The following is a 12,195-nucleotide window of genomic DNA, read 5'->3' as shown; positions in this document are numbered from 1 at the left end:
GAATCTGTTTCGGTCACATTTTTTGTAAGGATTTTTGCAAGTATTCTTATGAATGATATTGGTCTTTCTTTTTCTTTCTTTTTTCCTGTAATATCTTGGTTTGATTTGGGTATTAGGGTAATCCTGATTTTATGAAATGAGTTATTTCCTCTCCTCTTCTATTTTCTGGAAGAGATTGTGGAGATTGTGTTTTATTTCTTCATTAATTGTTTGGTAGAATTCATGTGAAAACATCTGAGCCTGGATATTTCATTTATGATTTTAACTGTGAATTTGGTATTTTGAATATATATAGGATTATTTAGGTTACCTATTCTTTATTCAGTTTTGGTGCTCTGTGTCTTTCAAGGAATTTTTCCATTTTATATAAGTTGCTGAATTTATTAGCATAAAGTTGTTTATAGTATTCTGTTCTTTCTCGTATTTCTTGAAGTAGAAGCTTAAGTTGCTGATTTTGGATTTCTTTTTTTTTCTAATATAAACATTTAATGATACGTATTTCCCTTTAAACACCACTTAAGCTGTAATCTATGCATTTTAATATGTTTCACTTTCATTTTCATTTAGTTAGAAATATTTTTTTAATTTTCCTTGGTACTTCCACTTTGACCCTGCACCCATTTAGAATACTGGAACCAGGAGCTATGATTAAACAAAAGCTGGAGCTGTGAGAGTATATCAGTTGCTTAGTAAACTGCTGCATATTTTCCTGTCTTGACATTCATAATGTCAATTATATGGTAACATCTCTGAGAAGTCTGGAGTAAATGAATTTATTTTTCTATTTAATCTCCTCTTCTAGCATAAAATGGGTAATGCTAAGTATCTTATAAAGTTGTACAGATGAAATACCATACATAAAACACTTAATTGTGCCTTGGGCACATAGTACATGGTCAATAAAAATTTGTTACTATGATTTATAATAGTTGGTGGTATTGTTGTCATTGTTTTATTAGATTTATTTCATTGGTTCTGAGCTTTAAAAGTTGGTATGGGTTTGAAGGGGGAAAAACAAAATCCTGGGAATGTAAACTCTGTATGTCACAGAGATAAACATAAGCTTTATCTGTTCCGAATTATTATTGTTGTTATTATTATTATTGTAATTTATTTATTGCACTTTATTGTAGTGTGTTGCATTCATTTTAAAGAACTCCCATCCACTTTGCCAAACTAAACCTACCTCCCCAGAATCAGTACCATTGGTACCCCTGGGCATACTTAGCCATTTACAAGTGCATTATAAAAAGAATGAGGCGGGACAAATCCCATGGAAAGTCACCAAGTATGCACAGCAGCTCGGGACTTAGCGTGTCTTAAGTCTTCCTCATGCAGCACCATCACCAGTGAAATACTGTGCCCTCAGAATTCAAAATCCCCTCGTCCCCATTTACTTTCCCTGCTTCCTCTGGTATCTTTGCAGGAACTTGATTGGCTCTCTGCTTTCTCTTCTTGAACAGGTGGGCCCTGCATTGCCCAGTCGGTGAGAATCCCCCAAGAACGCAAAGACAGGACCATTGACTTTGACAGAATCATCAAGCAGCTCCTGGACACCCCCAACTCCAGGGCCGTCGTGATCTTTGCCAATGATGAAGATATAAAGTAAGGATGGCTGGTGAAATTCGTTTATATGCACGTTGCAACTTTAGGAGACAGAAAGATCAGGATACTGGCAGAGAAAGGGGAAAAGATAGCAAAGAATCAAATCCATAATCATATAGTGGCCGAGCTGTGTGTGCTTTCTACCCCACACGTGTAATTACAGCAAACTATGGAAGCAGCGGTGTGTTACTGTCATGTATTTACCACCTGCTAACAAAATAATGTATTCAATTACTTACAAAAAGAGAAAACCACCAGACCTTTTAAAGTTCCTTATGTTAAAAATATGTCCAAATGTAACAGATTTTATCCAAAGATGGTTCCTCTTAAGGTAAATGAAAAAATGTCTTATAATTCTGGCTTATTGCTATTGCTTTAGACTCAATATTTTCTAAAACCACGCTTGTCATACCTCTGTATTCTGTAATCTAATTTTTCCTCTCTTTTTTCTTACCTTGATACTTTCTTGGAGTGAAAAATCTGATTGTAATCCTGACTTTCCTTTTTTCCTCATGTGTTGCATTCTTGTCCAAGCCACTTGGAGCTAGCATTTAAAATGTTTCTAGAACAAATATCCCCTGCTTGTTTTTCTGACCACTGCCGACCTGGTCCAGAATCTTTCTTTCTTTCTTTTTAAGAATGAGTAACAATTATACCTGATTAAGACCTCAAAAACTATGAAATGATCTAGGTAAAAAAATTCCATCCATCCTGTTCCCTGACTAAGAAGTGCTCCTCTCCAGATGTAATGTCTAATTATGAGTTTCTTATATATTCTTCTAGAGACAGTCTGTATATTTTAACACAAATGGTTGCATACTATGTGTACATCTCCTTCTGCTTCCTGCTACCTTTTATATACCATTTACCATAGATATCCCTGAATGTCAGTACCTATACATCTATTCAGTCTTTTTAATAGTTGTGCAGAATTTCATTTTATATCTTTGCTGTAATTACTAACTGTTCCCTTATTGATTGAAATTTAAATTTGATTATACATATTTGCAATTATAAATAGTGCTGCAATAAATTCATTTTTGACAAATTTGTGTGCACAAATATAAATATATACATATATGATGTTAATATATGATACATATATATATATATATACATATATATAAAATATCAGAACTGGTCTTATTTTACTATAATATAAGACTGGGTCATATATAATGTAATGTAATATAATATAATATAATATAATACCAGGTCTTATATTAATTTTTGCTCCAAAAGACTCATTAGAGCTGATTGTCTGGCTAGGTGTTATTTTTGGGGAAACATGGTAATATCAATATAATACAAATGTGTAATAATATACAAATATATCATTATATATGTTTATCTTATAAGAATTTATAGCATACATTCCTAGAAAAGAAGCTTCCAGGGCAAAGACATGTCTCTTCTCAAAAAAAATATAAATATTGTCTCACAAAGAGGTTTTGCCAGGTTACATTTCCACTGATGTGAAAGAGTTATTTATTTTTTTATTATTAATCTTTGTCTTATGGTTTAAAATAATGTGTCATTGGATTTGAAGGTGAATGTCCGTTATGAAGGGTAAAGTTTAAGCGTCCAGGCCGTTGTTACGTCCTCCTTGGATTACTGGTCTGCCATCATGGCAACCTCCCAGGCTTGTATTTGTCCCCTCCACCTGTGTTCTACACGCTGCCTCTAACTCCATCCATCTTTCCAGTATTAAGCTCTGATCATGGGTGGCAGGATTGTTAAATAGAAAGAGTGTTAAACGTGAAGTTGGGATACCTGAAGACTATTACGCTACTTAAATGAGCATTGTCTCACCTTGAGCAAGCTTCCACACCCATACCGCTTCCATCTTCTCCACGCCTCAGTTCTCCCATCAATAGAATGAAAATCCTTTTGAGCTCTTTTCATGGTGATTCACTCTCATCCTACTTCTAGACTTATTCATTCCATGCTCCCTCACGTTTTGTGCACTGCAGGCAAGGGGGTCATTTGTGTTTCCTCCCTCCCAGGTCTCTTATGTTCTCTTCCTCATACCTGGAACACTTATTTTCCCCCCTCACTTCATCATTCTAATGCCATCTCTAACTGTTGCTTTCTGAGGGAAGGTGTCTCTGAACAGTGCAACATTGACAAGCTCTTCATAGTTTACGCCACTGGTGTCATTTTACATTGTTTGATCATTTGATTAGTGTTCATATTCTCCACTAGTCTGTAAGCACCATTAGGGTAGAGATGCTGCCTTGTTTGACTTCCTTTTGTGTCCTCAGTTCCACCACCGTGCTCAGTACATAGTAGTAGATGGTCAATAAATGGCATTCAATGAATGAATGAATTACCTACTCTAATGCCCACTATTTCATAGTGTGAATACATGCTTGGCTCTCTGAACTTCATGATGCCTTAAAATATGATCCTATTTCAATATTTAGATATCACTTCCACTCACCCAGTTTTCCACCCAAAATGCATGACCCTGCTCTTCCAACATGTCCTACGTGTCCCACCATCATGACCTTGACACATGATGTGACCCTTCTCTCCTTCTCTGTCTGTTGTAAGGGCATCTGTGTGTCGAGGCCTATTTCAAACATGCCCTTCTCCATGAAGCTATTTCTGATCACCCCTCACATTTATTATTTCTCTCCTTACAAAATGGTGATTCTGTTCCTCTTAGGGCATTTTCTCCCATACTGTGTGATTTAGTTATTTAAGACAATTTTGTTTTCATAATATCACCTTTGTCTTTTTGCTCCAGATTTTTTTTCAACTCTACCACTATCTTCCTTAATCATCTCATAAGTCATTGTCATACCTATTTTAAACATTTTTAAATATGTCACATATTGATAAGGTGTGGCTTCACGTTTATTTTTAAATACATTGTACACAGCACATAAAAGTTTTACTGCAAATAGCTATAGCGGTTAGTTGGTTTTAATATTCTTGACTTACAGGTAATGTGAGGTTTTAATTTAGGGTATAAAAATGTATATAACCCTCTCTCTTTTTGTGTTGGGGCTTGTTTGTGTGTTGAATATTATTGCACACTGCATTTCATAGTAGTGATAGCAGTAATAGTTCTTGAACATAGTAATGAAAGTCAAGTGCATATATGAGTTTCTAACATGGTCTTAAACACAATGATGTCTGAAGAGTATTAATGACCTACAAAGTTATGTTATTTCTGTTTTCAGAAGATTTACCCTGTAGATGGAAAATTTTGAGATTTCTTAGAACATTAACTTCAAGTATTTTGCCAGAGAATAGCGGTGAGAAGACATTAACATCTAGATTTTGAAGCTAAAATAAGTGCTAAATCAATCATGGGTGTGGATAATTTGGATTTTAAGCAAGAGTGGATTCTTTTTCTGGAGCACTATCTGATTATACAAGTAATATATAGCTCTTTTAAATCCATTAGAAAATGTGGAGAAGTTTTTTGCTGTTGCTCTTTAATAAAAGGAACCCTTACGTTTACTTGGCCCCCTGACTATCTTGAAAAATTGAAGGTTAGAGAGAATAATCATAAACTACTTGTATGATTTTTAAATCTCCTATAAAACTTGTAATCCAACACTCAGAAATAACCACTGATAAAATGCTAGTTTAATGTTTGTAATATTTTTTTTTCTACACATACATCAATTTTCACCAATAGAATCAGGATCACATTGAATTTTATATTTTACTTTTAGCAAATGATATTTCATTTTTCATACCATGAGTATTTTAAAATAGTTTAAATTTATTTATCTTAATAAATAAAACCACAATTTGACATAAATTTATTAAGGTGAATATCCACTTTTTGTATTTATGTCAGTTTCTTCTCTCTTTACTTGTTTTACTTGGCTTTTCCCCATCATTTTTTTCCTCTTCAAAACTCATCAGCACCTCTTCAATGAATTGTTATTATTAACAACAGATTGTGTATTATCCATATTTTCCTGATATATATATATATATATTTAAACTGAAAACAAAGACCAAAAACGTTACCGTTTCTCCCATCCCTCACCCCCGCCACTGGCACCCATATTTTTCTGTGCTCTACGACCCTATACTTTTAACTGCATACTGTGTCTTCCCGAAAATAAGACTTAGCCGGACAATGAGCTCTAATGCGTCTTTTGGAGCAAAAATTAATATGAGATCTGGTATTATATTATATTATGTAAATTATATTATATTATATATTATATAAGACCCGGTCTTATATTATAGTAAAATAAGACTGGGTCTTATATTAATTTTTGCTCCAAAAGATGCATTAGAGCTGATTGTCCGGCTAGGTCTTATTTTTGGGGAAACATGGTATATACATATGCCCAGCAATTTTTTGGCCAGCTTTCATTATATAAGAATTGAACAATTTTTGGCAGTATTTTTTTTTTTTTATTTTGCCTTTTCTTTTTTAACAATACCTTGTGGAAGTCACACTAAGTATATATTTAATCACTCCCCATCTATCCTTTGGATGCACTGTCATTTATTTAACCAGTTCCCTATTGGTCTGCATTCAGGTTGTCTCCAGTAATGAACATACAATTTTGACAGCATATTTGATCATTTTATTTGGATAGATTAGTAGAAGTCGTGCCTCTAGGTCAAAAGTGTAAACTATTGATTGTGTTTTATTTTATAAAAATGATAAATGCACAAATTTCAAAAACGATGTGACTGAAACACTCCATGGAAAACATTGGTCTCCTGCCCCAGTCTTCCATACGCTCTGATTCTGTTATCTTTTAGCAGCTTTTTTAATTCTTTAAGCACTTTTTTTAGATCTCATCTGCATAATGCACCTATATTACAATGTTTGAGTTATTAATTTTAAATATTATCTATTAATTTCTTTTATAGGTCGAATTTGGCTCCCTTAGACCTCCCTTATCCTCCCAGCATCCTTCTATCAGATTTTCATTTAATAAAAATCAGTGTTTACATTATTGTCTATATGTAAAGTAATCTGCAAGTTCCATTACTTTTCTTGGACACTTCCTCCCTGAAATTTCCATCTTTCTGGTTTATTCTAGACTAGTATCTATTATATTAAGATTTTTTCTCTCTCTCTTTCATTTTTGTTCATGGTTTATTTCCTCATTTTGCTGGAGCCATCCTCCAATTACTTCCTAATAAAGAGTAATTAAGGAAAAACTTTTTTGCCTTTCATGCCTAAAAATGTTCTTATTCTGTTTTCACACTTACATAGTAGTTGGGAATTTAAAGTCTGGACTCACATTTATTTTTAAATATATCATATCTGGCACATAAATTCCTTACAGTAAATAGCTATGATGACTAATGGGTTAGAGGACTAGTAACTTGCAGGATTCTTGAGGTTCCAATTTTAGATGGAAAAACCCACTGGGAATATATGCTAATTATATTTGTACTGGAATTCTTTATGTGGTGAATATTAGAATTCTAGATTGTAAAATAAATGTTCCCCAGATTTTGGGACACATTGCTCTGTTCATTTTTTTTTTCCCCCTCTGTTTCTAATTTCTTTGCATGTGTCCTGATTTTCTCTTGAAAGCTTTTAGGATATTTTCATTACTTCTAGAAATCTTAAATTTTGTCACATGCTTGATTTTCCTCATTATTTTGGTGAGACTTTTTAATCTGGAAATTTTCAATTTTTTGGATTTTTTTTTCATTAAATATATTATTTAAAACATTTCAATCTATTTTCTCTCCATGTTTATTCTGGAAATGTTATCGGTTTGATATATGTCTTCCTGGGTTCATTCTTTAAGACATGTAACTTTTCTTGTTTATGTTCTACCATTTTGTTGTTTTGCTTTCTGGAGAATTTTCTTCACTTTCTTCTTTCTCACTTATAACATAATTTTAATTTACTATTTTTTAATACCTAAGAGCTATTTCTTGTTGTTCATTTCTGTCTTGTTCTTGATTATATTATAGATATGATAATTCTTGTTTAAATGTATTTGGCGTTTTGTTCTTTTTCATATATTTTTCTCTGCCCCACCCCTCACTGGTTTCTTTTTCCTTACTAGATTTCGTCTGTCTGTTTGTTTGTTGGTTTCTATTTTACATTGGAGATTTTCCACAATTATGGATATTTTCCGGAAGTTCCCATTTGAGTAAGATACTGAAAAGCTTTATGTATGTGTCAACCGACAGAGCTCTCAGTGGACTGGTCAGGCAGCAGTTGGCCTTTTCGTTAGAGCATCTGCATGTCAATATCTAGGGTCTTTTTTCCTGAGGTGGTTCAGAGTTTTCCAGAAAAGCTGTTTTCTGCCTGAGGCAACACACCCTTGGTCTCCAGAATTTTGTAAATTTACTAAAGGGCTTTAATATTTCAATACTTAATGGCAACTTTAACTTCTTCCCCCAAACCTACCACCCTCATGTTTAAATCACCATCACTTACCCACAACCATCTGCTGTTTGGGTGTTCACAATATCAGAACTTATTCCTTACATTTTCATTAAAAATTACCATTCCATATCCTGAATAAGAGAATCTGGGTTTTTTTCCATTCCATCCATATATTACCTTTCAACCAATCCTACTGAATTTAGCCATTCACCTTTGTGATACTTGGTACCTTCAAATCCTGAGAAGCAAACAAACCACTTCTCCTGTGATTTACCCATCAACGTTGTTTTAGTTGTAGCTTTCTCTGTTCTGCAAATGTAGTTACCTCTTATCCATCCTCTGTTTTTCCAGAAACATTATTGTAATAACTTTTCCATGAATAACGAGTTGCCATTTTTTTCTTTTATTTTTTAATAGACCTAGCTCTTCTACAATGACAAACATACTTTTTTATCCTAAGTAACAAGGGCAAAATTTTTTGTATGGAAGTTAAATTCTATAAGTTAATGATATAAATTATGATTGATATTCAAATACTGTGTGTATTTGAATATTATTATTCAAATACCTTGTTGCCCATGTCAATTACATACTATTTTCATTTATAAACATGGGTTCCATGTTTTTCAAACTTAATCTGGAGTTCTGTTCATTTTAATGAATAATTTAGGACCCTTAATTTAGACTGACGTATTGCTTTCCAGAAATGACATATACCACCAGCAGTGAAAGAAGAGTGCTCATTTATCCAGCCCCATGCCAAACTCACAACACAGAATAAAATAAAACAAACAAGAAGTGAATTTGACTTCTTGTTTATTAGGTTGGTGCAAAAGTAATTGTGGTTTTTGCAATTTTATTTTTAACCTTTTAAACCGCAATTACTTTTGCCCAACCTAATAATTCACATGTTCCTCCTTTCTAATCCATGTGAATGATCAATTTATTTGGTCATTTATATTTCATCTTTCATCTTTTGAATTTTAGTATGTTTGCCTATTTTCCTCAAGCGTCTTTGATAATTTTTCTTATTGGTTTACCAAATCTCTTTATATATTAAGTATATAAATCCTTTGGCTTGCTTTTTGCTTTAATTATTTACTTTTTGAGAAATAGTAGCTGCTTTCCTCCTGCTTGATTCCTATATTGTACACATGCAACAGCTGCTCGTTATCATAATATACCTTTTCCTGTTCCTTTCTACAGGCAGATCCTTGCAGCAGCCAAAAGAGCTGACCAAGTGGGCCACTTTCTTTGGGTTGGATCAGACAGCTGGGGATCCAAAATAAACCCACTGCACCAGTATGAAGATATTGCGGAAGGAGCCATCACCATCCAGCCCAAGCGAGCCACCGTGGAAGGTACGGGTTTTGTCAGTTTATAAGCTAAGAGAGTGGTTGGTACTATGCAGGGTGTTTAAAGCATGTGTCTCTTTCAGGGTTTGGCACTCTAACATAATTTATGGAGATAGTTTTAAACTTGTAGCCCCGAAACACAAATGAGGCCACATATCTGCCTGTTTTTTAGTGAAATTTCCTCTTTTGAAGAGATCATGTTATTTTCATAATATCACAATTAGCACATGTATACATACATATATATATGTATACACACACACATATACATATATATATATATAGTTTTTGTGTGTGTGTGTATGTGTGTTTTTTTTTTTTTTAATTTTTGTTTTCTATTATGCCACAGGAGCTTTTTGAGAGAGGAGCATTACCTTTAGTAAAACAATTACAAAATTCAAGTGTATGTAAGTGAGCTATAGTTCTGAGGGAATAATTCCCCTTTGTAATGTGCTCATTACCTCCCTAGCAGGATGACTACTGGGACCCTTTCTCCCATCACCTCTTGGCGTCTCTTCCAGGCTAGTGAGCCTGGGATTACATAGCATGCCACCGATTTCAGGCACCAAAATTACCTTGCCTTCTTGTGTCTCGTGTACTCTCTTCTCGTTCTCTTTCTCTTGCCTTTCTAAATGTCTGTCCCGTTCTTTTGCATTGCCTTCCTTCCTGCTACAAGGATTCTTTGAGAAGAAGCAGGAGGAGAGGACATTTATTGGCATCCTGCTGATCTAACAAAAGTTGTTGATTATGATTTATTGTCTCCTCTAATTTGAAAAGAAATGTTATTTCTAAAAGAAGACACTGCAATGAAAAGGCATTCCTCACTAGTATCCCATCTTGTGTTCCTTTTCTGAGGGGCCAAGTCTCCAAAGAATCCCTAAAACATGCTTTGTTCATTAAAAAGAACTCTATCCTCTCACTCAAAAAGGGATCAAATATTTGCATTTCTTTCTATTCTGTCTCCACTCCAATCTCATTAATTATTCTCCCCAGCAGTCTGCATGATCTATGCAGGCCTTTGGAAGCCAGTCGGGTTGTGGTTCTGTCACTGTTGCCTTACTATGCTATCTGGGGAGATAATGATCCCACAGGTCCCCCATGTGTTCACTGGGCAACTTTGAACTAATTTCATTCCCCAGTACATGTCCGGAGAGAGTTGCCTATTTTACAACCCAGGAAAATACATTTACAGATGAGCTGCAAGAATGAAACATGCTTTACCTATCTCCACTCCTTTCACTCAAGATGTACTTGAGGATATATGGTGTGCCTTACTCTGTGCTTAGCTGGAAACATAAGGCGAGGACAAAATCCTAACCCTCAAAGCTTACAGATCTGAATGAAGGTGTCAGAAAATAGCCAATTATAGACTATATAACATGTGAAACACCATAATGAAGTGGGAGATGGACATCACAGGGCACAAAGGAAATACTGTGGAAGTTTTTCTGGGGGGTGATTGTTGGAGTTGGAGAAGGTTCCTACAGGAGGTGAAATATGAACGGATGACTTGGAACTCATTGGGCAGGTGATGAAAAGAAGCCCCAGGAGAAGCTCCCAACACAGGAGATAGGAACAGAGTGAAGAGGCAGGGCCCATCGGGGCAAGCAAGTAACGCATTCTGCAGCACAACCCTGCCTGTGGCCATCCTAACATTCTTCTGTACTTTTTTTTTTGTTTTGTTTTGAATAAATTGTCCATTTATAGGACTTTGGGAAAACCCTTCCCTCTCCTAGAGTATCAGCTGCTGCACTGTTTGCCAGATTGACTCCTTTCTACCTTTTGGGTGTCTGCTTAGACATTCATTTTCCTGGGAAGCCATCTGTGACCATTCCACCCCAGCCAAATCTGGGATGGGAGCCCTTTCTATTACTTCTACAGCATCCTACATGTGCCCTACCCTTGTAGGGCCTCTTGACTTGTCTCTATCTGGGAATGTAACTGTTATGCACCATTGTACCCTCAGCACCTAAATCTTGGCCTGGATATGGCAGGTGCTCTAATGGATTTTTAAGTGGTTGGATGCCTGGATGGATGGGGAGGAATCACAGGTGACGTGAGGGCCTGGCACAAAACGGGGCTGAGAAGTGGGGCAGTCAGATTGTGCACAGTCATGGAAGCCGTACTACGAAACGTGTACTTTATTCTGAAAGTCTGAACATCGTCTGGGAATTTAAGTGGAGTGTGAGCAGAGGGCGTTAGAAAGCTCACTCAGGTGACTCTATGGAGTGAAACATAAGAGTTGGGTGAGAATCAAAGCAAAGGAATAGATCACAGTGTTTCTGCTGAGATCCTCTTTTTCTGAGCTATAAACATCATGCATACATAAATGCCCACAGTCTATGATCACTAGCCTGTTTCAAGATATTCTAGGAAATTATTACGCATCTCAAAATTTTTGTAAATTATTGAAACAAAATACGTTTTTCCATGCATGTATAGGGATATGCAAAGTTATTCAATCAGGTACAAAACCACATCCTGAATCTTCCCAAATAATATGGGATCCTAAACATTGAAATGGGAGAGAAATATTGTTATCAATAAAAACTGTTATTGGGGTGAGATGAAGTGGCAAGTCTTCGTGCAGAACTCTCCACTGCTACCCAGAGGATATAATGAGGGACTTCATTTGACTATTTAGAAATGCCGTGACTTCTGACTTGCCATTGTCTAACGTACCACTACAAAGTACAACCAAGATTTGTTCACTGACACAGACAATGGAACATCAAGAGTGTAGCTAAACATTTACAGTGTCACACGCCAAATAAATGAAAAAAACAAAACAAAACAAAAACAACAAATGCATTCTGTTGCACCAAGGTTTCTGAACAAAGCTATGAGATATCTCAAATGAAACTATAAATGAAGCATACTCTGTATGGC

The 12,195-nt window shown here is 35.2% G+C and overlaps 1 protein-coding gene across 3 annotated transcripts in view; it reads left to right on the top strand.

Moving 5' to 3' along the window:
• The window catches only part of GRM7 (glutamate metabotropic receptor 7), an 825,787-nt gene that overhangs the window by 406,830 nt on the left and 406,762 nt on the right, over positions 1-12,195 (top strand). For all 3 annotated transcript variants that reach the window (XM_033133274.1, XM_033133273.1, XM_033133275.1), the window contains exons 3-4: positions 1,464-1,605; positions 9,158-9,312. In XM_033133274.1, coding sequence (XP_032989165.1) covers positions 1,464-1,605; positions 9,158-9,312 — 297 coding nt within the window. The remainder of the gene's footprint in view (positions 1-1,463; positions 1,606-9,157; positions 9,313-12,195) is intronic.

The sequence above is a fragment of the Rhinolophus ferrumequinum genome, chromosome 17 (assembly GCF_004115265.2).
Source record: "Rhinolophus ferrumequinum isolate MPI-CBG mRhiFer1 chromosome 17, mRhiFer1_v1.p, whole genome shotgun sequence".
Classification (NCBI taxonomy): Eukaryota; Metazoa; Chordata; class Mammalia; order Chiroptera; family Rhinolophidae; genus Rhinolophus; species Rhinolophus ferrumequinum.
This window is presented reverse-complemented; position numbering and strand designations above follow the sequence as displayed.